Source organism: Balaenoptera ricei, chromosome 1, assembly GCF_028023285.1.
Source record: "Balaenoptera ricei isolate mBalRic1 chromosome 1, mBalRic1.hap2, whole genome shotgun sequence".
NCBI lineage: Eukaryota > Metazoa > Chordata > Mammalia > Artiodactyla > Balaenopteridae > Balaenoptera > Balaenoptera ricei.
Window position 1 is genome coordinate 109287783 of NC_082639.1, and position 27997 is coordinate 109315779.

General features: G+C 39.7%; 1 protein-coding gene across 4 annotated transcripts; it reads left to right on the forward strand.

The window, feature by feature from the left end:
• Positions 1–23: 23 nt before the first annotated feature.
• On the forward strand, positions 24–27997 carry GABPB2 (GA binding protein transcription factor subunit beta 2). Of its 4 annotated transcripts, XM_059930617.1 has the most exons (9): positions 24–319; positions 4397–4504; positions 6276–6443; positions 7000–7194; positions 9139–9277; positions 15626–15742; positions 18210–18395; positions 22257–22387; positions 22515–27997. In XM_059930617.1, the coding sequence occupies exons 2-9, from the start codon at positions 4397–4399 to the stop codon at positions 22812–22814; spliced, it is 1344 nt and encodes a 447-aa protein (XP_059786600.1). In that variant the 5' UTR covers positions 24–319; the 3' UTR covers positions 22815–27997. The 4 variants fall into 4 exon arrangements, with proteins under 4 accessions (XP_059786600.1, XP_059786607.1, XP_059786615.1 ...); XM_059930624.1 differs by lacking the exon at positions 15626–15742; XM_059930632.1 differs by lacking the exon at positions 6276–6443.

Sequence of the window (27997 nt, forward strand, 5' to 3'; positions counted from 1 at the left end):
CTCAAAGCCCTTCCGAGCATAGAAAATGAGCCTCTGGGGTACACCACCCTTCTTTCTGAATGCAAATGTGGGTTTTCTAATCGTTTTCTCTTCATAGATTCCTCCGCCAGAAATTATATTCTCCGAGTCTGCACTTCCGGGTCCGCCATTTTGCTGCCTCCATTTCTCCGCGAGGGGGGGGTTAAAGGCCCCCAAAATATGCATATGTGAAAAGGTCAAAAAGTAACCGTCAGTGACAGGGAGTCTTAACTAGAGAAGGAAACAGGACCAAACTGGCGGGCTCGGTGAAAACACAGCCGGCAGCGTCCCGGACGAGGAGGTGAGGGGGAAGAAGAGATGCGTGGAATCGGGGGGTGTCACGGCTGGGAGGGAGACTGCCTTGAAAATTTGCACCGCTTCCCAGCCCAGCCCCGGACTTCTGGGTGCAGACTGAGCGGTGCCCCTTCACCAGAGCGGGGGCGGCTGGGGGAAGGAGAGGAAGGGGATGCTGCCGGGAGGAAGGGGAGGGGACTGGGAGGAGGTGAAGAACGGGGTGGGTGTAAGACCTGGGGCTGGGGAGCTGGACCGAGGGAAACCAAGGCCACAGAGGTGACCACTAGGGGGCAGCGCGGAGCCCGTACCGGGGGCTGCCCCCTAGGCTGAGACCGTGGCTCCCTGCCCCTTCTTCCAGAAAGACAGAACATCGCTGTGAGGCACGGGATGAGTTGTGATAGAGGAGAAAACGGAGACCCTAATTCTCTGACCCCAGTAATAGCCTAAAGATTATTAGTGAGCTCAGTAAACTGAGCAAGAGCAGTAAGGGCCCCGCCTCCAGTTCTTGCACAGTTGTTTATACAGCTGGCGGCCCAGTGGGGACGTGTGCAATAGAAAAAGAAGAAAAAAAGTCGTCAGATCATGGATTCTTCGCTTCCATTTCTCCTTCCCGTTAGCTTTCTCCTATTCTCACAGATTTCCTTGAGCCAGCTGACATCATCTTATTCTACTCCCCCTTCCCAGGAGGACTTTCCTCTCTCATCTCTCTTTTGAAAACATCTCGGGAAAAGGACATTCTATGACTTTCCTTTTTTTTTTTTTGGCCACGCCTTGTGCGCTGGTGGGATCTTAGTTCCCCAACCAGGGATTGAACCCTGGCCCCGGCAGTGAAAGCGCCAAGTCCTAACCACTGGACCGTCAGGGAATTCCCAGTAGAGGTGTTTAGGTCTTGGTGATATACTTTTTATATATAGTATAATTTGAGAAAATGTGAGAGTCATTTCTGCTAATGAACCACCTAAAATTTTGTTCTTATTTTTTTTTCACTGTTTCTGTCAGTTTATTTTTTGTTTTTTGTTTTTTTTTAACTTTTTATTTTATATTGGAGTATAGTTGATTAACAATGTTTGTTCTTGTTTTAAACTATTAGTTGGGACTTCCCTGGCAGTCCAGTGGTTAAGACTGCGCTTCCACAACGGCGGGCATGGGTGCAGCCAAAAACGAAAACTATTAGTAGGGACTTCCCTGGTGGAGCACTGGTTAAGAATCCACCTGCCAGTGCACGGGACACGGGTTCGAGCCCTGGTCCGGGAAGATCCCACATGCCGCGGAGCAACTAAGCCCGTGCGCCACAACCACTGAACCTGCACTCTAGAGCCCAGGAGCCACAACTACTGAGCCCGCGTGCCTAGAGCCCGTGCTCCACAACAAGAGAAGCCACTGCAGTGAGAAGCCCGAGCACCGCAAGGAAGAGTAGCCCCCGCTCGCCGCAACTAGAGAAAGCCTGCGTACAGCAACGAAGACCCAACACAGCCATAAATAAATAAATAGTAATAACTAAATTGAAAGGCAGGTTTGATATTTTAAAAGAAAGATAACCATGGAGGAATGCAAATATAAGTTTTCTGTAAGAAGGGTATGCTATCATTTTTTCTGTAACATTTTCTTAAGTCGTAAAAACTTAGATCAGGTTATAGACTTTCACACTATTAAAATTCATCCTCTGCTCCAGTCCAGTCACAGGGCCTGGACTATATATTCATTTTGAATAAACTCCCCTGGTGGTCTCCTGGATACCCATGTTTGAGCACAATATTCTATGATATAGATTGGAATATTAAATAAAATAAATCTAAATCACATAGTGGCTAGATGATTCTCAAAATTTTTGGTTTTCATGTTTTAATATTCTTAAAAATTATTAAGGACTCCAATCTGCTGTATCTATTGCTGTTTACTGTTTAGAAATTAATTGTTAAATGTTAATTAAAATATAATAATAAATCCATTACATGTTAACATAAATAACAAAATTTTATGAAAGTAAATAACTTCCAAGTTAAAGAAATAGTGAGAAGAATGACATTGTTTGGGAATTACCTGGCAGTCCAGTGGTTAGGACTTGGCGCTTTCACTGTCTGGGTTCAATCCCTGGCCGGGGGGAACTAAGATCCCACAAGCACGGCCAAAAAAAAAAGAATGGCATTGTTTTATATTTTTGCAAATCTCTTTAACTTCTGGCTTAATAATTTTCATATGTATTCCTTATTTTCATATCTATTCTACATTCAGTCTTTTGCAATATGTACTTGGAGAAAGGAGGAGTATTTTAATAGCTTGTTCAGGTAATTGTGGATATTCTTTGATGTTACACAAAAACTCAACAAGTGGCAATTTCTTAAAAGTTAGTTGCAGTGAGGAATCTGAAACCATGTCAATGAATGTTTTATACTTGATTACCTTAAAACCCATTGATCTGCTCTCACTTTGAACGAATCTTTTTACCTGAGCATGATTTTGTAACATGCATCGGTCATTTGAAAAATATTGGTTCACCAAATAATTCCCATCCTCCAAATGTTGATGCATTTTATACAATATAAAAAATCACATTCATTAGTATCACCACTACTTTTATGAGAAAAGTTTGTAGTAAGCTATCAACTCATGGTGGTGGATATTCCCAAAATTCTGTTTTTTGCATGGAAGCTGAAATTATAATTGATAATTGGCAGTAAATACTGCCGATTGTCTTCCTTGAAATGGCAGACTCTCTTTGTTCATTTTTTTAATGAGAAATTACTTTTTACAATATGGACAAAGCAGTACAAGATGAAAGGAAACAGATAATAAAAATTAAATTTATCAAGAATAGCCGTTTCCTCATTGGTTGGAAGATTTGTAGTGAGTGGTGATTATATACCATTCAGACAATTCTACATTGCATATAGGAACTTCTCACTATCCTGGGTATCCTTTATACCCAGGCCAGTTTCTAATTTACAGTAACTATCATTTTGGGGGGGGGGGCGGTGGGGGGGCGCTGCAACGGGTCTCCGTTGCTGCCCGAGGGCTTTCTCTATTTGCGGCGAGCAGGGGCTAGTCTTTGTTGCAGTGGGCGGGCTTCTCATTGTCGTGGCTTCTCTTGTTGCGGAGCACGGGCTGTAGGCGCACGGGCTTCGGTAGTTGTGGCTCATGGGCTCTAGAGCGCAGGCTCAGTAGTTGTGGCACACGGGCTTAGTTGCTCCGCGGCATGTGGGACCTTCCTGGACCAGGGATCAAACCCATATCCCCTGCATTGGCAGGGGGATTCTTAACCACTGCGCCACCAGGGAAGTCCCAGTAACCATCCATTTAAATGACCATTTTGCATGCTCTTCAGACTTAATCTCCACCATTACCTTTGATTTCATGTGTTTAGCAACAGTTTTGTTTTTTCTTTTACCCTAAATAACTGAGAGTTGGCTATATGCCTTTTACAGGGAATAAAAAATCTCTCCTACTGAGATGCTTTTTTTACTACGAGCTTTCACAAAGATTTAATAATGCCCACATTATTAAGTGAAAAGCTGTAATGATTTTAGACATAACTATACTTTTTTTTTTTTTATAACTATACTTTTAAACAAAGTATGTAATCTGGCCAAGCTGATGACTTTGTTTAAAAAAAACTCTAGGTGTTGCTGAGACACCTGCAACAGGTGCAGTGACGTCTCTGTTCATTTTTGAAAAAGTGTCTGCCATGTACCTGAGTTTCAATATCCTTGGTTTATCTATTCATTTTTTGTTGTAACATACTATTTCTACCCATGGTTGTTTCAAAGGGGTGAAATGCTGTTTTATTGATTCCTTAAGCTAGAAAGGCAGTAATGTGTTTCACATATTTCCAAAGTATTTTTCTGGAGATTGAAAGTGAGGGAACTATGGTTTAGGGCCTGAAACTTCCCAAATATCTGACTGTTTGTGTTAGATGAAGTAGAAAAGAAGTGCCTTATCAGATAGTCCGCTTGAGAATATCTTACATATATACAAGAGGTCTGCTAAAAACATACATACACAAGAGGTCTTCTAAAAACATTTTACAGGCAGCTTTCCTTGTGTTTGAGTGACAGCTTCCCAAAAATTTGTGTTTCTATGCATAAAGATGTCTTTGGTGGACTTGGGGAAGAGGTTGCTAGAAGCAGCAAGAAAAGGCCAAGATGATGAAGTGAGAACATTGATGGCAAATGGTGCCCCATTCACCACAGACTGGGTAAGCTCTCTTAATTATTCCCAGCGTGCGCTGTTACCAACCTTTTTCTTAAAGGCTAAACAGTCTGTATTGATTTTTCTTCATTCTCTTTCTGCCTCAGTCTCCTTACAAGCATTTCATTTTCTTTGCCTCATCTGAATATGTGGTTTTCCTTTTCTTTTAGTTTTCCAAATTGAAAGAATCTCCTGTGGATATATGGGTGGTAATTGTAAGATACTATATACTTGTGATTTTCTATAATGTTTTTTTAGAGTATTTTCTAAAGGTTTACTTCTGCCTGGAGTGTACTTGGGTTATAGGCTGTAATTAGCTAGAAATTGAACAAAATCAGTATACTGAGTGCATTTCTAAACTAATGAAACTCCTTGTTTCCTTTTCTCTAAAATGTCCTCATTAATAAGGAATAGTCTAGCCATTTTGTTTCCTTTACCACTGTTAAAAAACATTAAAGAGGAAGGTGTAATTTCATGAGTTCAGACAGTCAACTTGGAGAGCAGAGTGTCAGAAGATCCAGGTCCAGGTTATAACATGGGCTTGCTTAGCATTCATAGATTTTGTAAGCATTGCCTAATTTTAACAATTCGATAAGCACTGTCCTCTATTTTGGGGTGATTAATTCATAACTTTAGAGGCCAGCAGTTTCTTAGAACTTCACAAAAAGGAAGAAAGGAAACCCATGAGATTAGCATTTCTATAAATAGACCTGAAAAGAGCAATGTGAATTAAATCCAATCAGGTAAAGAGAGTGAATATATGAAAAGCAAAGAATAAACGAAATAGGTTTTAAAATAGAGAGCATAACACGAGAAAGGAATACATCTCTGGCCAAAATGGATGCTGATAGATAACTGTGATTAGTAACAAGACTTACTTTGAGATGATACAGACTTGCTTATTGCTATTGACACACAATTGCTATTTTTTTCTGCGGGTGTGGGTAGGAGGCACTTCATCTTATCAGTCTTTTTGCTTTGCTTTACTGTGGTAACAAACTTCTATTTCAACCAATTAAATTTGTACCCTAAATTTCATATGTAACTTTCTAGTCTCTGCCCTTTTCCTAGAATTGTTTTGAACTTGCCTATCCCTTTCCTTTATCCCTGACTCAGAATGCTCTTTTCTATCCATTTTTTTTTTTTTTTTTTTTTTATTTAAAGAACTCTTTTTTTTTTTTTTTTTTTAATTTATTTATTTATTTATTTTTGGCTGTGTTGGGTCTTCGTTTTTGTGCGAGGGCTTTCTCTAGTTGCGGCGAGCGGGGGCCACTCTTCATCGCGGTGCGCGGGCCTCTCACTGTCGCGGCCTCTCTTGTTGCGGGGCACAGGCTCCAGACGCGCAGGCTCAGTAGTTGTGGCTCACGGGCTCAGTTGCTCCGCGGCATGTGGGATCTTCCCAGACCAGGGCTCGAACCCGTGTCTCCTGCATTGGCAGGCAGATTCTCAACCACTGCGCCACCAGGGAAGCCCCTCTATCCATTTTTTTTAACCTTCTTCTAAGCCCTATTTAAAAATCATACCCTTTATGGAATTTTACCTGGTAAGTCCACCTGACTTAAATCCATTATACTTAGCGCTTCTTTAATTGGTTGTATATTTATTTGTCCATTAGTGTATTAATTTTAATGAAATAATTTCTTCAGCTTATCTGTCCAGCCAGATTCTCTCTCCAAGGACAGGAACCTAGGCGTCACCTGTTGTTCATTTGTATCCCTCCAGTAATGATTTAGGACTCTGCACACAGTTGATATTAAATGAGTATTATTTTCCCACAGCTTGGAACATCACCCCTCCACCTTGCAGCCCAGTATGGTCATTATTCCACAGCAGAAGTGCTCCTTCGAGCAGGCGTTAGCAGGGATGCCCGGACCAAAGTGGACAGGACTCCCTTGCACATGGCTGCAGCTGATGGACATGCACACATCGTGGAACTACTTGTTAGGGTAAAGCAAGAAGAGTGAGGGGTCTATATTGTAAAAAAGACAAATACCTCCCTGTTTTTTTACTTAAACAGGTGGTAGGAAACTAGGTTGGGAAAGATTAAGTTTAGGACAGCTTATAGCATTGAATTGCATCTCTTTCAAGAGTCATCATGGCTATGAGGATTTTATTTTCTAATTTTTGAAAGGCTAAACAGACTTTATTGATCTTTCTTCATTTTTCTTCTGCAGGTGTTCTCTGGTCTTATGCCTATTTTTTCAGGCACTCAGCTCTCTGTTAATAAATGCAACAAAAATCTGTTCTTTTCCCCTTCCTCTCCCATCTGTTATAATTTCCAATTATGTCCTTAAAAGGTCCTTTCATTTAAGGCATTGTGTCTATCAGCATTCAGGAGAATTTGAATTCAGGAGACATGTTTTTCCCTTTGATATTTCTTAAACATTTCTAAATTTGAATATGTGTAATCTCTATGGAAATCCTCTGTATATGGTGATGGGATATTGCACCTGTGCTACTGTAACCAGTGTCTCTTTGAAAAAAATTACTTTTCTGTGACAGAATGGTGCAGATGTGAATGCCAAGGACATGCTGAAGATGACAGCTTTGCACTGGGCCACAGAGCACCACCATCGAGATGTTGTAGAGCTACTTATCAAATATGGAGCTGATGTCCATGCTTTCAGCAAGTTTGATAAATCTGCCTTTGACATAGCCCTGGAGAAAAACAATGCTGAGATTCTGGTCATCCTTCAGGTCCTGTTCTTTTTATACACCACAGTATACTTCAGTTGAAGTTAAGGATTTTTTGTAGGAACTGAATCAAAACTGAATTTTCTCTATCTTATCAAAGTAGTACTTCCACTATGTCTCAATCTTGTGACTCAGTGTCATTAGTATCTTTAAAAATAATAATAATATTCTATAAGGCCCTGAATTATTCATGGTGATTGAAGAACAATGTTGTGGCCAGTACAAAAATAAGCTTTATTTGGCTTTAGAATGTTTTTTCTCCATGAAAATTTCCCTTTCTAATTAAACTTGACTTGGGATAATATTAAAATCCTCTTTATATTTTATGAATATACATCAGCTCTTGTGAGGTAGTACATAGCTCTAAAGCACATTGAGTCATAAGGAAGCCATCTCAGAATTAAAAATCAGCTGTGATGATATCATCCATTGATTTCCTAAGCCAGCACTGGTATAGCAGGAAATAACAGGATGAGAGATACAAAGATTAATAGGACATAGCCCTGTCCTTGGAGTGTTTACAGTATGATGAAGGTAAAGACAAGATATAAAGCATTACAATACTATGGTGGTAAACAGATACCTAGGAAGTGTTACAGGAGGGAGTATTGATAATGCTTAAGGCAAGGATTAAAGTATATGTAGACTCTGAACTGAGTTTTGAAGGAGTAGTAGGCAGAGATGTGAGAAAATGATATTCTAGGCTAGAAAAAGCAAATCAAAGACACAGAGGTGGGAAAGGACATGGAATATTCAGGAAGGAGTAAGTAGTTCTGTGACCAGAGATTGGGCAAGAGAAGCAGAGTTTGGGAGTGGCAGGAGCTAAGGCTTGAGAGGCTGAGTTCTGAACATAGGGTTGTTAGATGGCATGCAAAAGAGTATGGACTATTTTGTGGGCAAGGGGGATCCAATAGAAGCTTTTAAGTAGAGAATTGATATGATAAGGTTTTTTAAAACGATGATTCTTTGGAGTGTGGTACAGACTTGAGAGAGAAGACACTTAATGCCGAAGACCTTCATTAGGCCAGGCAAGAGCCAATGAAGGCTTGAATTAAGGTAGTGATAATGGAGGGTAGAGGGGCAGATTCAAGAAGGAATTTTACAGTAATCAGAGAATGGATAATCCGTTTCAATTGAAGCTCTTAGCAAGGGGATAATTATATGTAAAAAAATAGCCATTTCTACTGTATTATCTATCAGTGGTTGGTTGGTTGGTTGGTTGGTTTTTTCTGAAATGGTTCCCTATAGACTGGTTATTCTCTTCAACTTTCAATTCCTTGTTTAGAGCCCTTTTATAATTCGACTTTTTTTTAGTAGTGATCATGTTTGTAGAAAACTGCTTATGAAAGTAAAAAAATAAAATAAAGATAAGCATCTTTATACCGAAATTGTGCAGATATCTCTAGAAGCAGAAGTGCAGCATATGGAACTAGACTTTAAAATCCGGCACTCATTTATTTGCTTGTTATATATTCTCTTAGGGATTTCTTCAATGGCAGAATGGAATAAGTAGTTGGACAAAACTCTGGAGAATATTGTTCTCTGTAGATTCTCTGCAGGGATCTCCAGCTAGCACATTGTGCTGTACATAATTGATCATAGAATATTAGTGCTGGAAATTACTTTTTAGGCCACCCCCTTTATTTTTCAAATTAAAAACCAATATCCAGAGAGGTTAAGTGAATTGTCTAGAAGTTTTTGCAAATAATAACGCCTTTTTTTTTTTTTCTAAAGTAGAGATAAGCTTGGGAAAGCAATCTAACGTCTCTGTTGCCCTGGTCTGAGAAAAAACAGTCGTCTTAATGAGAACTGTGAGGTCCCTGGGACATTGTGCGCCGGAACTAGTTCTGCTTGACAGAGCATTGTGGGGGGGGCTGTTCAGTAACTGTATAACTAAGGCTGGTTAGTAAGTGTTCTGACTTTGAAATATCTTGCATTGTTTTATAGGAAGCAATGCAGAATCAGGTGAATGCTAATCCTGAGAGAGCCAACCCTGTGACTATGGGTACCCCATTCATCTTCACGTCAGGAGAAGTTGTCAACCTTGCAAGCCTTGTTTCTTCAGCCAGCACCAAAACAACCTCAGGTAATGTTCTGATAATGTGACATTTATTTTAGACTTAAATGAACAGAATTACAGGTTTTCTTATGAGATGAATAGGTACCCTGTCTGATACCCACTCCTTTATTAAGGTATTCCCCAAATGGAAGATTTATAATAGATTTAAAAGCTAATGCACTTATTCTTTCTAGGGGAAGGGAAAATCATACATTGGGATTGTACATAAGTGTTTGCTGTGTTAAAAGTAAAATATTCTACAGATTAATCTGTTGAAGGGTTATGTCTGACCCCAAAATGAAAATGTACGGGTGCTTTAATATGGTACTGCTAAGGAAAATAGTTAAATATTTATAGTCTAAGGCAGTAACAAAGCAGAATAAACATAAATGGTTGTTGGAATGTTGATATAAAAGAGGTACATGTGATTATTTGACTAAAGTGTAAGAGTCTTGATTTGTTCTTGAGAACATATATAACAACAAAATAGCAAAGAAAAGCACTTGGTGTTGATCTTTTGAGACGTGTATGTTTTTAACAAAAATATCTATCTAAAAAGGAGCAAATCCACTTTGCTGTACAGCAGAAACTAATACAACATTATAAATCAACTATACTCTAATAAAAATTTTTTAAAAATAAAAATAAAAAGGAGCAAATTGAGTTTATTTTCAACATCTCCTTACAAATACTTGTTTTACAATGAAGGAACTTGTGTCCTCATTTAAATAAATTTTCCTACTGACTCTTGGTTTCTTTTTCTGTTTCTGACTTTCATTTAAAAATACGCAACTGTATTCATAGTTAAGTTTGTAAAATATCAAAGGAAGATCTTGAATGAGGTATTATTATTGAGAGGCATTGTAAAATAGAAAGAACATATACACACTATACCTAGAATTTTGCATTCAGAACTGCTTTCAAATACTGATTTATTACTTGACTAAGATGCTTGACCTTGGAAAAATTACTTCTCTAAGCCTTCTGTACTCATATATAAAATTGGTATATAATAATCTACTTTATGAGGTTGTTGTGAGATTGAGATTTTGTATTTCAGTACCCATTTTATAGTAGGGCTTCAATAATAGCTAATGTTAAGTGGAAGTATAACTTCTCAGTGAAGGTTTAGTCCATCATGCCCACAAGGGGGCAGTAGTCACCTTCATTTTGTAAACTATCAACTTGTTTAAAATCACTGTAATCAGAATATTCACAGCCATTTGGATTTGTTGTGGTTCAGGCCACACTGATTAGAACAAGTGCTTTTTTAATCCAAAAGTTTGTAGAAGCCAATAAAGTTATATGTTCACAAACACGTATTGAATAAAAAGAACTAGAGTTAAGTCTTTAGTCTAACTACTGAAATTCTCCAGATTCTTATCTGGAATGATAAGCAAAGTTGAAGACATTCAGGATAGAGATTCTTAGCCTTGATTCCCATGGACCTATATCATGCTTGTCCTGTTGCTTTTGGCAAACCTACTCTTCTTTCTCTCTTCTGTATGTTGATAACGGCAAATTGAAATTGCTAAACCGTCACATAATTAGAGCTGATCTCTCCAGTGTCATCTTACTCATGAAGCATTTCTACCTAGCTATTCCCCTTTAGGGGATTGGCCTATCTGATGTTTAATCAGTGCAGATAAAAGGAGAAAAGTTATAAGCCAAATTCAGGTTGTGTTTTTGAACTGGGTTAAAGGATTTTCTTTTCCTGAATGGCGGGGCAGGCCTCTTGTTTCCCATCATCCAGTAATATTTTTAAGAATTAACTGGGGCTTCCCTGGTGGCGCAGTGGTTAAGAGTCTGCCTGTCAATGCAGGGGACACGGGTTCGAGCCCTGGTCTGGGAAGATCCCACATGCCGCGGAGCAACTAGGCCCGTGAGCCACAACTACTGAGCCTGCGCGTCTGGGGCCTGTGCTCCGCAACGAGAGGCCATGATAATGAGAGGCCCGCGCACCGCGACGAAGAGTGGCCCCCACTTGCCGCAACTAGAGAAAGCCCTCGCACAGAAACAAAGACCCAACACAGCCATAAGTAAATAAATAAATAAATAAAAATACAGATTCCTAGAGTCTATTCCCTGAAGGTCCAACGTATCAGGTCTGGAGTAGGATATAGAAATTTCCTTGAAACAAAACGAAACAAACCACCTGAGAGAGGATAGGGAATTGTATACTTAAAAAAAAAAAAAAAAAAAAAAGAATTAACTGAAAAGACCTTAAAAAAAAAAAAAAAAGAATTAACTGAAAGTATCCTAGGATTATCATTTTGGTGGATTTTTTTTTTTACTGCGCCCCACACCATGTGGGATCTTAGTTCCCCGACCAGGGATTGAACCCATGCCCCCTGCATTGGAAGCCCGGAGTCTTAACCACTGGACTGCCAGGGAAGTCCTTGGTGGATTATTTTTTTTTTTTTTTAAAGACAATCAGATGTTTTTATTTATTTTTGGCTGTGTTGGGTCTTCGTTTCTGTGCGAGGGCTTTCTCCAGTTGTGGCAAGTGGGAGCCACTCTTCATCGCGGTGCGCGGGCCTCTCACTGTTGCGGCCTCTCTTGTTGTGGAGCACAGGCTCCAGACGCGCAGGCTCAGTAATTGTGGCTCATGGGCCCAATTGCTCCGCGGCATGTGGGATCTTCCCAGACCAGGGCTCGAACCCGTGTCCCCTGCATTTGGCAGGCAGACTCTCAACCACTGCGCCACCAGGGAAGCCCGGTGGATTATTTTTGATAGCAAAATCCAGATTATAAAGTTTGCTTTCAATTTTCCATTTGTGACTAAAGATATCAGTCATCAGTGCCACCATCAAACTGCAGTGATTTGGGAAGGCAGACTAATTTAAACATTAATCAGAGCAAAACAAAGTTATGAAGATGAATTTCCTGTTTCTGTAGAATCATAAGATGCACTCCAAAATCAAATATAAATTGCCTTATGTTGGTTCATAAAGAGTACAGGCTTTGGAATCTAATAATTAGGTTCTAATCTGGGCTCTGACATTTACTAGCTGCATGACCCTGGGCAAGTTACTTAATTTTTCTGGATCTAGTTTGCTGAGGTTGCCTAGCCAACCATAGCACACTACCCTAAATCCTGGTCTGAAGAGCTTATTTATTTATATAAGCCTCATTCTGAATAGGTAAAAAGTTGTCACTAACAATGCCATTTCCCTTCCAAAAACAAGAGCAACCGTGCACATTTCACTTTATTTGATGTGGGGGTCTTATATGAAAGAGAATGAAGGAATTAACATTATTTAACAATAAAGTACTTTATTTTCCTAGAACTCCCTGGGGTAAGTCTAAAGAGGTAATTTGCATCATCTCTTCAGTTTCAACTGTATATGTCAGAATACTAAACGTAATTTTTCACATAAGTTCTTCATTTTGCTATTGAGGGGAAGTTGGGTGAGTCATTATGTTTGAATCAAAGGGAGAGCACCCTTAGGTTGGAATCATTATATGCTAAGAAGTATATAATGCCTTTCTCATGAAGCAGTTCTACCCAGGTATTCTCCTTTAGCTTGGTGGCCTACCTGATGTTTGTCCTAGAACTTTTTTTTTTTTTTAATAAATTTATTTATTTTTATTTTTGGCTGCATTGTGTCTTTGTTGCTGTGCGCAGGCTTTCTCTAGTTGTGGCGAGCGGGGGCTACTCTTGGTTGCGGTGCGTGGGCTTCTCATTGCAGTGGCTTCTCTTGTTGCGGAGCACGGGCTCTAGGCGTGCGGGCTTCAGTAGTTGTGGCTCGCGGGCTCAGTAGTTGTGGCTCGAGGCCTCTAGAGCGCAGGCTCAGTAGCTGTGGCGCACGGGCTTAGTTGCTCCGTGGCATGTGGGATCTTCCCAGACTACGGCTTGAACCCGTGTCCCCTGCATTGGCAGGCGGATTCTTAACCATTGTGCCACCAAAGAAGCCCTGTCCTAGAACTTTAATTATAACAGCCTTGCTTGTGTGTGTGTCTGTGTGTGTATGTGTGTGTTTTAACTGTGGTAAAATAATAACAGCCTTTTTTTTTTATTGTTAGTGACTTATTGTCACATATATTCCAACCTCCATGAGGCATATATCTGAAAATTGCTTGTTCCTTGTTTGTTTCATCTCTGAGTTTTATGTCAGCACTTGGTACGATAGTCTGAGTGATAAGAAAAACATGAACTAAGCAGGAAAATTAGAGTATAGGCTATAGCTGAATCTTGCTCTTACTGAAGTCATTAGATAGACACAGGCTCCTTTCTAGAGGTCAAGCACTGTGTTCTACTCAGACCATTTGGTTCCCTGAGTATTTTATGAGAAATTAAAATAAGGATATCATTACTATCTCTACCCTTATCTTCACTCCCACAGTCATCATCCAAAAGCTTTGATTAAGATAGTTTGCAGGGCTTCCCTGGTGGCGCCGTGGTTGAGAATCTGCCTACCAATGCAGGGGACACGGGTTCAAGCCCTGGTCTGGGAAGATCCCACATGCCGCGGAGCAATTGGGCCCGTGAGCCACAGTTGCTGAGCCTGCGCGTCTGGAGCCTGTGCTCCGCAACAAGAGAGGCCGCGATAGCGAGAGGCCCGCGCACCGCGGTGAAGAGTGGCCCCCGCTTGCCACAACTGGAGAGAGCCCTCGCACAGAAACGAAGACCCAACACAGCCATAAATAAATAAATAAATAAATAAATTAATTAATTTTAAAAAAAAAGATAGTTTGCAGCTATGTGTATTATACAAGTAATCCACCTTTTTATGGAAAAACCTTCTGAAATTTAAATTTATAAACCAGTTAAACTAACTAGATTAATCATATCAGAAAAGGACTTTAAGTTTTTTTTAAGTATTTTACAGATAATTGACTTTTTTTAAGCATAGTAGTAGAAGAACTTAAGAGTACATTTAGGGCTTCCCTGGTGGCGCAGTGGTTAGGTATCCGCCTGCCAATGCAGGGGACATGGATTCAAGCCCTGATCCGGGAAGATCCCACATGCCGCCGAGCACCTAAGCCCGTGAGCCACAACTACTGAGCCTGCACACCTAGAGCCCACGCTCCGCATCAAGAGAAGCCACCACATTGAGAAGCCTGCGCACCGCAACAAAGCGTAACCCCCACTTGCCACAACTAGAGAAAGCCTGCGTGCAGCAGTGAAGACCCAATGCAGCCAAAAATAAAATAAATGAAATTAAGAAAAAAAAAAAAGCACATTTAAGAAGAAAATAAGTGTATCAGTCACATTTCAGTCAGGAGACAAAGCTACATATGGTGTAGTTTTATTATACGTAATTTTATTATACATATAAAATAAATATATCTATTTTATTATACATATATGATAAAAAAATATATATATATATAAGTATATAATTTATAAGCTTATAAACTTAATTTATAAACACTTGTTAGTAACAGTGGAGTAACTACCGCGAGCGGAGGAGAACTCTAAAGAAAACAGGAATAGCCAGTATGGGGAGCAGCCGCTACTTCTGTATGACAAAACTTAATCTCATGCCAGATGACAAGAAATATTTATGGGGGTCCAGCTTCAGTATCACAAGATATGGCAAAGAAGAGTGGATCTGCAGCCAAGAAGCAATTAATTCACAACTGGTACAATAAGTATCTCTGAAATTATAGTGAAAGACTTAGGGAAATGAAATTCATGTTATAAAAGTTTGATTTATGCAAAACTGTTGAGTAATACTTTCAGTTCATAAAGTTAGGAGTGTCTATTGCCAGATCTAATACACTTCCCTCTTGGAACTTAGCTGTAAGGATATCACACAGATACAAGAGAAAAAGGTTATGAACAAATTGTTTTTTAAAAGCACATCATGACATAACTGAAGTAAGTAAAGTAGGTAATTGTTTAGCCTTTGACATTCAATATGTGAAACTTCAGGTTTTTAATGTTTTTGCACTTGAGGTCAGTCCTAGTCTTCTCACCTCTCTAGCTGATGAATAGAAGTAGCATGGTTGAGTAAAGCCCAGGAGGGGCCTATTCCCTCACCACTGCTTAGTCTGGGGTGAGGCATGCTTTGTACGTTTACTGCCTGCTGCCAAGGAGAGCTCTGCATAGCCAGCCTAGGGAGTGGGTGGCACTCCTGGTCTGTTAGCTACTGATGCTCAGCATTGGCAATGCCAAGAGAATGATCAAATGAAGGGAATGTAGTGTGGCCCTATACCAAGCATATTACCTTAATCCACTTTAAAGGGAAGACTTTAAACCTTAAAAGAGTTTTAACACCATGATAATTGGTTTTTGTAAGTTTGTATTAGAGAGCAAGATTAAGCACATTAGAGTGAAAAGCTGAGGTTTTGATTTAATAAGACATTTTTAGTTCATCTCCATTTATTCTCTCCGCTGGACCTCATTTGCCTTTTTTACCGAAATAGGTGACCCCCATGCCTCCTCAACAGTACACTTCTCAAATTCTACCACCTCAGTGCTGGCCACCCTTGCAGCTCTTGCTGAGGCATCAGCCCCCCTCTGCAACTCACACAGAGCCACAGGTAGGTAAGGGATATCTGCTGGGTGAATCACCATTTCTTCTTTTGCTTTTGAATCTCCAGCAGATTTAATTTGCATGAAATGTTAAAGAATTATGGTTAGAGACAGCTAGGATAAAGGGATGTAGAGTCATTGAGCATCAGAAAGAAAAATCGCTAAGTGATATAATCAGTCAGCTGAATAATATCAGAGAATGACTAAGTTATTCCTTTGTAGTTTTGCAGCTTCAAGTTTGTTTACCCTGACTCCAGTTGCATCAGATTGAAATGTTTAGTCTTATATTAGCAGAGTTTTGGAAATACTCTATGTTATGTTTTGTCTGATGCTATCATAGAATGATTCAAAATAGCAGCCTAAATATCTTGTATTAAAGCATCAAAATACATGGGACTGCTACCTCGCTCATTTTTATATTCTTTGTACCTCAGGTTGGCTTGCTTTTATTTTCACTGGAGATGTTATTTTGGCATTTCCAGTGGATTTGTGAAGATACATTCTGTATAGTGCCCTTCTTATTTTAAAACAGAAAGGTTTCAGGTCACTTAGCCAGAGCTAGTGACCCACAGGGAAAAGACTTAAGGCTTCATATAGGTAGGGGACAAATAGTCATAGGTAAGGCTAAATAGTCATTTAGGAATCTTTCTGGAAACCTCTGGCAGTCTGCTCCATCATAAATGAAAGCAGATTGTTGATTTCTTTCTGCTGTTGACATTTGGATGCTGAGAACATTCCTCCAATCCTATTTTTCCAACTGGCAACAATCATAAAGATCTCTACTCAGATGTGTATGAGTGAACAGCATGGCAGAGGAAAAAGCAATGTATTAAACTTGTGCTTGTTATTCTTTTGATTTGTTCTTTGATGTTGGTTAAATCATTTAACTTCTCCAGGTCTCAGTCTCCTCATCTCTGACATGATGGTTGGATTAGATTACCTGTCAGGGTCCTTTCAGCTATAACATTTAACTGTTCTTTGTTTCTAAGAGGTGTGAATGCTCTATTTCCACTGAACTGCCTGAATGTGTCTCATATGGATAGTCCCTACCCCACTTATTGCAAAGTTCTACTTGTGACTCTTTAGATATAGAAATTTCATAGTGGTAGGAGCTGTTTCCCCTAATAGTTATTGGGGATACTGACTAACCAAACTGGAATTCTTTATTCAACATGATACGTGTAAAGCTCTTAGAAAGTACCTGGCACGTAGTGTCATTGCTGTTAATGTTATTGTTGATGTGTCAGATGAGAGAAGCCATCTACTATTTTTGTCTATCAGACTTCTTCAGTGTTTTGACTTCTTGACATATTATTTTGTTAATTCACTATTAAATGCCTTTATTTCTTATAGAAATAGATCTACTCTAATTTATAGTTACTTTTCTAAGCTCTCTAAAGTTATTTAGACTTTCAAGATGCTTTCTGAAAAAGGAGTTCCGAGATAAAATATGTTTGGGAAACTCAGCATATCTTATTTTATATTAGAGAGTCACAATGCTCATTAGTCTATTAGGGTCTCTGATACTTCCTACAAAATAAACAAACACAAAAATTTAAGCATATTTAAACGAGCATTTTGAAAATGTATTTGTACGTAGAACCTATCTTTAGTGAAAGCTAACATGTCAATAAAGACATTTTATTTATTTTTATTTTTGGCTTCGTTGGGTCTTCGTTGCTGTGCCTGGGCTTTCTCTAGTTGCGGCGAGCGGGGGCTGCTCTTCGTTGGGGTGCACGGGCTTCTCACTGCGGTGGCCTCTCTTGCTGCGGAGCACGGGCTCTAGGTGTGCGGGCTTCGGTAGTTGTGACACATGGGTTTAGTTGCTCCGCGGCATGTGGGATCCTCCTGGACCAGGGCTCGAACCCGTGTTCCCTGCATTGGCAGGCAGATTCTTAACCACTGCACCACCAGGGAATTCCCTGAAGACATTTTGGAAAATACTGTTCTAATGCATTCCCTGTTTTCTTTCTTTTTTAAAAAAAATTTTTAATTTATTTTTATTTATATTATTTTTGGCTGTGTTGGGTCTATCATTGCTGTGTGCGGGCTTTGTCTAGTTGTGGCGAGCGGGGGCTACTTTTCATTGCGGTGCACAGGCTTTGCGGTGGCTTCTCGTTGCGGAGTACGCGCTCTAGGCTCGCAGGCTTCAGTAGTTGTGGCACGCAGGCTCAGTAGTTGTGGTGCACAGGCTTAGTTGCTCCGCAGCATGTGGGATCTTCCCGGGCTTGAACCCATCTCCCCTGCATTAGCAGGCGGATTCTTAACCACTGCGCCACCAGGGAAGCCCTCCCTGTTTTCTTTTCGCCTCTGACTTAGCATTGTTTACAGGAGCTTGCTTTTGTGAACTGTTGAATCTAACTTTTTTTTTCAAGTTTTTCTATCCCTGATATTATCAGTTTTAAGGGGGCTGAAATTACTATACTCCTATTTTTTTTAAAGCTGAAATGTTATGTTTCCTTTTGTCATCTGTAGCTAATTCAGAGGAAATCATAGAAGGAAATTCTGTTGACTCATCAATCCAGCAAGTGGTGGGGAGTGGAGGCCAGAGGGTCATCACCATAGTGACCGATGGAGTCCCTCTGGGTAATATCCAAACTGCAATCCCTACTGGAGGCATTGGCCAGCCATTTATTGTAACTATGCAGGATGGACAGCAAGGTGAGTTATACCATTTAGACAATTGTTTATTAAAAGATACTTTAGACACTCAACACACCTCTAAAAATGAGGCATTAGGGGGACTTCCCTGGCGGTCCAGTAGTTAAGACTCCGCACTTCCAGTGCAGGGGGCGCGGGTTCAATCCCTGGTTGGGGAACTAAGATCCCACATGCCACGTGGTATGGCCAAAAAAAAAAAAAAAAAAAAAATGAGGCATTAAGGCAAGTAGTGGGAATGGGAGAAAGCCAGATGCCAGATGGGACAAAGAAGCTCTGAAAAAGGAAAAGAAACAGAAGCCAGGCTGGCAAAGGCTAATTCTCCTAATATATATAAAATCTGTGAGTAAAACCAATAATCTGGTGGAAGAAAGAGCAAATAATGTCAACTAGTAGTTCACAGAAAAGAAAATACTGATGGTTCTTAAAAATAGGAAAATACATTCAAGCTACTTCTTTCATGCAAGAGAAATATAAATAAATACTGCAGCAAGATACCATTAAAACACTATATTGTCAAGGGTATGGGGAAACAGGCAGTCTTATAAACCACTGGTGAGAGTGTAAATTACTGCATCCTCTGAAGAGCAAACTGTCAATATATATCAGTATTGAAGATGCATATACCTTTTGGCTAAAAAGTTATTTTTCTATGAATTTATATTCACACACACAGAAATGACATATATACTAAATTATTCATTACAGCATTATTTGTAATCATCAGAGATTAAAAAGAACCTAAGTAGAAGTCATTAAGGAACTGGATAAATAAATTATGATACACCCCACCCATGCAATGGAATACTATGCAGCTATAAAAAACAATGAGGAAGATTCTTGTATACAAGTATGGTCTGATCTCCAAAATATATTAAGTGACAAGAGCAAGATGCAGGGGTGTGTAGAGTATGCTACATTTGTATTTTTTAAAAAGGGAAATATATGTATATTTGCTAATATGTTCATAGACTTAGACTATCTCTGGAAGAACATTCAGAAACAACATTGATAACATTGGTTCCCTTGTGGCAGGGCACCTGGGTAGCTAGGGATGGATAGGAAGCTTTTCAATGTATATGCTTTTATCGCTTTTAATCTTTGAACCATGTGAATGTATTACTTATTCAAAAAATACATAAGTAAATTTTTTTTGAAAAAAGAAAGAAACTAATCATTACAACTTCGTTCCTCAGAAATGCTGGAGAAGGAGGGTTGGTATAATTACCTTTTGTGTCATCAAAATTTTGACTTGGCCTAAATAATTATGGGGATTTTATAATTTTCAAAATATTTGAGTTGATGGATCTTTGCAGTATGGGAAGAAAGAGTAGAAATTAAACCTTTATAATTCAGGCTTTAGTATCGTAAGTTCTTGGAGCTTTATTTGGAAATATACCACTGATATTTTTGTGGACATGATTATCATTTAAAGTTTTGGGGGGCTCATTGAGTAAGTGAGAGACTCTGCTTGTAATGGAGTTAAATAAATGAGAACGAAGTTGTTTTAAGGAAAAAATAAAATTTGAGGTTTTGCCTAGATAAACTACACTACTTTTTTTAAATTTTTTTTTTTTTTAAATTACTTATTTATTTATTTTTGGCTGCGTTGGGTCTTTGTTGCTGCATGCGGGCTTTCTCTAGTTGTGGCGAGCGGGGGCTACTTTTCGTTGCAGTGTGCAGGGTTTCTCATTGAGCCCAGAGCACGGGCTCTAGGCGCATGGGCTTCAGTAGTTGTGGCACACGGGTTCAGTAGTTGTGGCTCACGGGCTCTAGAGCGCAGGCTCAGTAGTTGTGGTGCACGGGCTTAGTTGCTCCGCAGCATGTGGGATCGTCCCTGACCAGGGCTCAGACCCGTGTCCCCTGCCTTGACAGGCGGATTCTTAACCACTGCGCCACCAGGGAAGTCCACTACACTACTTTTTACAGATGCATTTAACCAGGCCCAAAGAAGGAGAGCTGAAATTTTGTGAATTAATTGTAAGAAATTTTTAATCCCAGACAGAATTTCCATTTCCACTTAGCAGATATCCAAGCTGCTCTCTACTGCTATCAGTTGATGAGTGTTCAAGGAATACAAGCTAATCTTAAAATCAACCAAACCAAATAACTAGGTAAATCTGCTTTAAACAAAAATCGTAATGTATCCTAAAACCTAAGTATAATTTTAACTTTTTATTTTGAGATAATCATATATTCATTCATGTGTAGTTGTAAGAAGTAATACAGAAAGATCCCGTATACCTATCACCCAGTTTCTCCCAATGGTAACATTTTGTATAACTCTAGTACAATATTACAGACGGGAAATTGACATTGGTACAATCCACCAACCTTATTGAGATTTTTTCCAGTTTTATATGCATTCATTTGTGAGTTTGTGTTCTATGCAATTTAATGCATGAGCACCACCAAAGCTGAGATACAAAACAGTTCCATCACCGAGATTCCTTGTGCTACTCTGTATCCCTTGTGTTATAGCCACTTCCCTTCCCACCTCATTCCTAACCACTGGCAACCACTAACTCACTCATCTGTTCTCTATCTTTATACTTTTGTCATTTCAAGAATGTTATATAAATGGAATCATACGGTATATAGCCTTTTGAGATTGGCTTTTTTCTCTCAGCATAATTCCCTTAAGGTCTATCCAAGTTGATGTTTGTATCAATAGTTCATTTCTTTTTATTGCTGAGTAGTATTCCATGGTATGGATGTACCATAGTTTGTTTAACCATTTACCTACTTAATCTGTCTCCAGGTTTTGGCTATATCTGAGTAAAGCTGTTATGATCAATCATGTACAGGTTGTATGGGAACATAAGTTTTCAATTTTGGGGTAAATTTCCAAAAGTAAAATTTCCGGGTCATATGATAAATGCATGTTTACTTTTATAAAACACTGCCAAATTATTTTCTACAGTGACTGTACCATTTTACATTTCCACCAGCAATTTATTAATAATCCAGTTTCCCACATTCTTGCCAGCGTTTGGTGGTATCACTATTTTTTTTTTTAATTTTAGCCATTCGGATAGGTGTGTAGTGCATCATGTGTGTTGTGTGCATATGTGTGTTGACCCTTTTCTCACTTATCTATAAGAGAAATCGTTAAATTAGACACAGCTAATGGCAAACTGCTTTCATGAAAGGTTTCTCAAAATTCTTATTTAAGATATCAGACCTACTTTAGATAAGTTATTCCTGCAGAATTGTAAGCTAAGTGGTCACAGCTTCTGATCTACAGTCAGACATTTCTATATAAAAGCCTCAGAGTTGGGTCTTAACTGCATGGCTTCCAAACCTGCAAATCTTCACCCTTCCTTTCTGAGGTCTTCTTAGTGCCTCTAATCTTTTTGGTTTCTCTCTGTAAAGCCATGCCTTGCCTGTTGATTCTAAAATCCAAAGAGATATGAACAGTGAGATATCAGAGAATATATTTTAGTTTAGATGATTTTTTTTTTTTTTTTTTGGCTGCGTTGGGTCTTTGTTGCTGTGTGCGGGCTTTCTCTAGTTGCGGTGAGCAGGGGTTACTCTTCATTGCGGTACATGGGTTTCTCATTGCGGTAGCTTCTCTTGTTGCAGAGCACGGGCTCTAGGTGGATGGGCTTCAGTAGTTGTGGCTCACAGGCTCTAGAGCGCAGGCTCAGTAGTTGTGGAGCACGGGCTTAGTTGCTCCGTGGCATGTGGGATCTTCCCAGACCAGGGCTTGAGCCCGTGTCCCCTGCATCGGCAGGTGGATTCTTAACCACTGCGCCACCAGGGAAGCCCTATATTTTAGTTTATTGTCTGATTCAAAGTAAGCAAAGTCTCTTTGTTTTACTATGTATTCATCACCTCCAATTGGTGTCCTTTGGCTTATAGTTCTAACTGTACCTGCTGGTCAGGTTGCAGAGGAGACTGTCATTGAAGAAGAGGCAGAAGAAGCAGAGAAATTGCCACTGACTAAGAAACCAAGGATAGAAGAGATGACAAACAGTGTGGAGGAAAGCAAGGTAATGTTTTTAGCAGTGGTGGAGAGAAGAGAAGGCAAAGATTCAAAAGCCAGAACTTTCAAGGCCCAAACCCTTCTTTTTTTGTCTACTCTCAGGAATTCTTACCTGTGGTGGTTTACTTTTACAGGAAGGCACTGAAAGAGAGCTACTTCAGCAGCAACTCCAGGAGGCTAATCGAAGAGCCCAGGAATACCGACACCAGCTCCTAAAGAAAGAGCAGGAGGCAGAACAGTACCGCCTCAAGCTAGAGGCCATGGCCCGACAACAGCCCAATGGAGTTGATTTCACCATGGTTGAAGAGGTGGCTGAGGTAGATGCTGTAGTAGTTACAGAGGGGGAGATGGAGGAGAGAGAGACAGAAATGACTGGAGCAGTAGGGACCACAGAGCCTCATACTGGAGTTTCCATGGAAACTGTTTCAACTTAATGTGCAAGGGCCACAGCTTGTGCTGTGTCCATCTTTTTCCTCTTTTTAAAAGAAAATACAAAGGACAAACATTGTATAAAAATTAAGAATGTCCTAAAGAAGAAAACTATAGCAGGGTACAGAGTTTGGGCTCAGGAAGGCTCTCTATGCAACTGGAAAATTCAAAGCCAAATTTAGGGAACAAGTCTTCTGAGGGACCAAAAGAATAAGGACCAAATTTCTCAGCTCACATCATTGCTTGAAGCATAGAGGTAAAAGAATCCTGGATGTTGCAGATTGATTGTTTTTTAAATAACTGACTTTCTATCAAAAGATTTTAAAATAATATCCCTAATATGGACACGCCCAGAGCCTTTAATATTATAGTTGTACCATCAAGTGACCTGAAACTTTGCCTTAGGTTTATGATGTGTACCTGTTAGAGGAGAAACCTAATTGGGAGGAGGGATTAGACGCAAGTTTTGGGGAAGAGAAAGAAATATATTCCACTTCCGAAGGAGCGGGCAGGCACTCCCCACTATCCTGAGTTAATTTCACTGAAAAGAAATGTGTGATTGCCTGACTAAATTTGCATCCATTGTGTGTCCATAGCTCAGATGCCAGTTTAAGAAACTGAAATAGAATTTTTAAAAACTGGAAAGGAGAGAAGTGTATATAAATCCAAAATCCTCCAGGCTGTGCCTCTGCAATGCTGGAAAGTGGCCAGAAAGAGGCTCGTGGGGTTAGGAAACAATCTGATCCTGAGATACCAACTTTGCTCTGGCTGGATTTTATGAAATTGCAATCAGGAGGGTAGTGTGTTGTCAGAACAACTTGCTTCCAACCATTTATTTATGTAATGTCAAGCTTTAATATCAACTTTTTAATTTTATAAAACTTTGTTTTCTAAGTGTGCCTTTCTGTGGAACTTACGTGGTATCCTCTCATATGCAAGAAAAGACAGGGGGAGAGATGAATGCTGAGGACGTTGTATAGCTTTCTCCATCTTATTTGGGTTGAGTAAATCGCTCTATTTCCTTAAGGTCGGGCCTTGTGCAGAGCTTTTGTGCCTTATAGGTGCTCAGTGTGTGCTGGCAGAGGGAGTGAGAACTACCAGTGCCGTAATGTAAGGAACCAAAGATTCTGACCAGATGCTTCGTCACCTTACTGTCTTCTCTCCCACTATGCCTGCTCCCTTTGCCTATATACTTTTGAAAGTGTTTCATTGCTGGGATTTCTTGGAGTTTTTTTAAAAAAAAAGGGAATACGGATGGAGAGAGAGAGGTTATGGAGAGGTCATCATCCTGGACTTGCTTGCTTGCTTGCTTTGTTGTAAATTAGAAGCAACCGGAGGGAGCTGTGCCAAGTAAACATTTGAATGACTGTTTAGAATATGGTTTTCTTAATTATCAATCACGGGGAAAACATACATTTTTAATTTGGAATAAAATGTGACAGTTAACATGGTTCTGTTTACCTTGATTAGTGAAGTAATTTGCTGCAGTTTTCCAGAGGTGCAGAATCATTTGGGGCTCAAAATAGACTGAAAACATAACTCCCCAAACCAAATTTAACAAACAGAATTGGCTATTAGAGGTTTATAGACAAAAATATCAGTTTTTTTTGTTTGTTTTTTTAAATTTATTTATTTATTTATTTTGGCTGCGTTGGGTCTTTGTTGATGTGCGCGGGCTTTCTCTAGTTGAGGCGAGCGGGGGCTACTCTTCGTTGCGGCGCACGGGCTTCTCATTACGGTGGCTTCCTTTGTTGTGGAGCACGGGCTCTAGGTGCGCAGGCTTCAGTGGTTGCAGCACGTGGGCTCAGTAGTTGTGGCTTGCGGGCTCTACAGCGCAGGTTCAGTAGTTGTGGCACACGGGCTTAGTTGCTCTGCGGCATGTGGGATCTTCCTGGACCAGAGCTTGAACCCATGTCCCCTGTGTTGGCAGGCTGATTCTTAACCACTGTGCCACCAGGAAGGCCCAAAAATATCAGTTTTGAAATTAATCTTGGCTGTGGGCTACCGTAGCTAGGTTTTCTCCATGGACCAAGTACTAAGCACTTCCCAGATGATCAGAGATTAGTCTGCACTGTTGGGGATGATGGAGAAATGCAGTGGAGCAGCCTAGGTAAGGGAGAGGGTAAAATTGTGGTATCTGCTGTCAAATCGTCCTATTTCTGTTTGCAATATTTTTCCTTTTTCTGAGTCCCTTTGTGAATCAGGTGCTAACAATAAGCTGCTATTGTGTGCCATTTCAAAGCTTTAGCTTAACTATAGAGGGACCAAGTGTTATTTTAGATGTGTTTTGTGTGTGTTCTTGGTGCATACATTGACTTTAATTCCTTCTTTTATTCTTTCCTGTTAAGGGAGTGGAGGTTAACTGTGTAGAAAATATGCAGGCCCAACCACCTCACTCTCTGAGGTAGCTTCTGATTGAGGGCAGGGAGTTTCCATCCAACACTCCCTTCTGAGCATACAGAGTCCCTACTGTTTGGGGGAACTGTTTAGAGTTTCTTATTATTCTTTTTTTGTAAGAGCCTATCATTCCCACCCAGTAAAATATCTAATACAGCCCAAGTCATTTTTGATGATGGGGTCTCTGAGATAGGGAGTTAAAGGGGGGGTTGGGATAGGGAGAGAGAGAAGGGAAATGTCTAGAAAGGGGTGGGTAGCAAAAGGGCATTTGTTTTTATTTACTTGGAATAGACCTTTTAGCATCCCAGAGAAGGGAAATAGGGCTTGATCTCTAATTGTATTGTCATAGAGAGAATGGTAGGTCAGGATCCCTTGAAGTAGTTAGATTAAATATTAAAGACATGAATGGCAGTACCGTTGTATGATTTTGCGTATTTTTCTGGATCAGCCATGGAAGTTGGAAAAATGTTGCTATATCTTCTGGGTTTGGGGATTCCAACTGGCTTATTGGTAAGGTTGGATTACAGAGAATCAAACAGACAAATGGTTCAGAGATGGTACTTGAGCAGGAGAAACCTGAAGCCTAGGATGATTGCCTACTTTAAAATAAAGCTGCTTTAATAATATCAGTATTAATATAGGAATATTAGACCCTACATTTACATTTTAGTTTTAAGCTTTCCCCTAAAAAGGAGAAAGAAATAAATCTTAATATTTCTGTTCTTGTTCCTGGCTTCAGGGAAATTACTTACAAATGTATAAATGTACATTCCCTTCCTATCATTACCTCTGTGGGATCCCTTAATTGTAATGCCAGAGTTGAGGTCTCTTAATTGAAATATGGGAGAACTTGGCTTTAGGTTTTCTGTATATTGAACTCAGCACCTTAAAAGATGTTCTTTTTCTCTGTCAGATCTGTGTTTCGTAATTTTTGCCTTTGCTTCTCCCCCTTTTTCAGCCTTAGCACTGCATTATTAAAATGTTTATGTCTGCTTAGTAATATTAGAAATCTGTGGCATGCAAAATGACTTTCTTTCTTTATATTGCTGTAAAAGGAATGAATTTAACAGAGGGCTCTCCCGTTGAAGTTAGGTGTTTTGTGACCAGGGCATTTTTAACACCCCTTTGCTGCATGTATATATTGTGTATGTTTATAAATACATATGAATTTTCCCACTTTTCTCTTTGTTTATTTGAGGTTCAACTCTAAAGTACCTGGTAAAAGCTGGAAATATTTTTATTTCATTAAAAACATTAGAGAGGGTTTCTTTCAATTGAGTAAAGGCACTGAGGAAGAAAAAGCATTACTTTGGCCCTTTTTCTGAGAGGCATGCTCAACAGGCAGTAATGAGAAACCTGAGGAGTGAGGCCCTAGGGAGAGCTAGTACCTAGCTTTGCAGAGATTTCTTTAGCATACAGTGTGATGACATCGCGTAAACTGAAAGATTCAGAGCAGGGTCAGGGGTAGAGATGGAGCTGCCTTTCCACAGAGCAAACCTCCTTTCAGCTCCTATGGTAGCTGTTTTGACTGGCATTTGTATAATTTCTTACACCTCTGAAAAGGAAAGAAACCCTAGATAAAGTTCCATGGCAGAAGGAGCAGACATTCTATACATCTGCTTCCCAGTTTAGACATCTCAGCCTTTGAAGGAATGATCATTTTGAGAAAGCTTCTGTGGCTCTTTCCTAACAAACAACATTATGGACCCCCAGAGCTAGAAGACATGAGGCATATAGTGAACTATTCCCAGAAGTTTAATATTGAGTGGGAATCGGTTTTTGTCCAGATTTGTTGGAGAATGGCCTCCTGTTCTCTACTTGTTATATAGACATCTCTGTATGGCCAGAAAAGGAGCTTTAGAATGGAATACATCTTAAGACCACCTATGTGCTGCTCTAGGCTCTTATCTATTTCCACTTTATGTGATCTTTTCTCCTTCTGAGTTAGTACTCTATTTCCTATGCCAATATATTTAACAAGAGACCAGGAGCAAGAAGGATGTGAATTTGAATTAAGTAGCTTTAAACCTCTGGTGCTGCCTTTTTTTTTTTTTTTAAGCCTCTCTTAAGATTAGGAGGTGGGGTGATATCCCTAGACTCCAGACTACTACATAGCAATTTGGCTTGTTAATGGCAGGAAATTGTGATTCCCTGTCTCTCTCCTCCCCTTTCCCCTCTAACTACTTCTGCGTCTGTGACCCCATTGTTCTTACCTCATTGAGTCTTTCCCAGGCACTAGAATTTAATTAATAGGTCATTTCTAATCTATGGGCCTTGTCTTTCCTCTTTCTGTTCCCCTCCTTCCCTACCACATATTTTCTGTTTATTCTTAAGTGGTTTGTTTCTGAGAATTAATCTAGGTCATACCCGATATCCTGTGCTTCCTAGTTGGTTTCAGGCATCTTGCTCTATCAACAGTAATGATAGCAGCAGCTCCCTTCTCTGGCTTTGCCCTGTGTACTGTCCTTCTGCCAAGGCCATTTGTGTTGGGGGGAGCAGAGAAAGGGTAGGTGGGGTGCCTAGCTTCTTCTCAAAACATCTTCAGTTTTTCAGGTTGTCTGACAGCTTTATGTACAGTATGTTTTAAGAAAACTTAAGTATACTTCTCTTATTTAGGATTTTAATTAAATAGGGTTTGATTCTGATGAGCAAGTTTGTGTGTGTGTGTGTGTGTGTGTGTGTGAGCATTTGTGTGTATGTACACCTATACAGATCTATATTATATATACAATTTTTGTACTATCATTTAAAATAAAAAAATGTTTCTTACTAAAATGTCAAAGTCTTACCA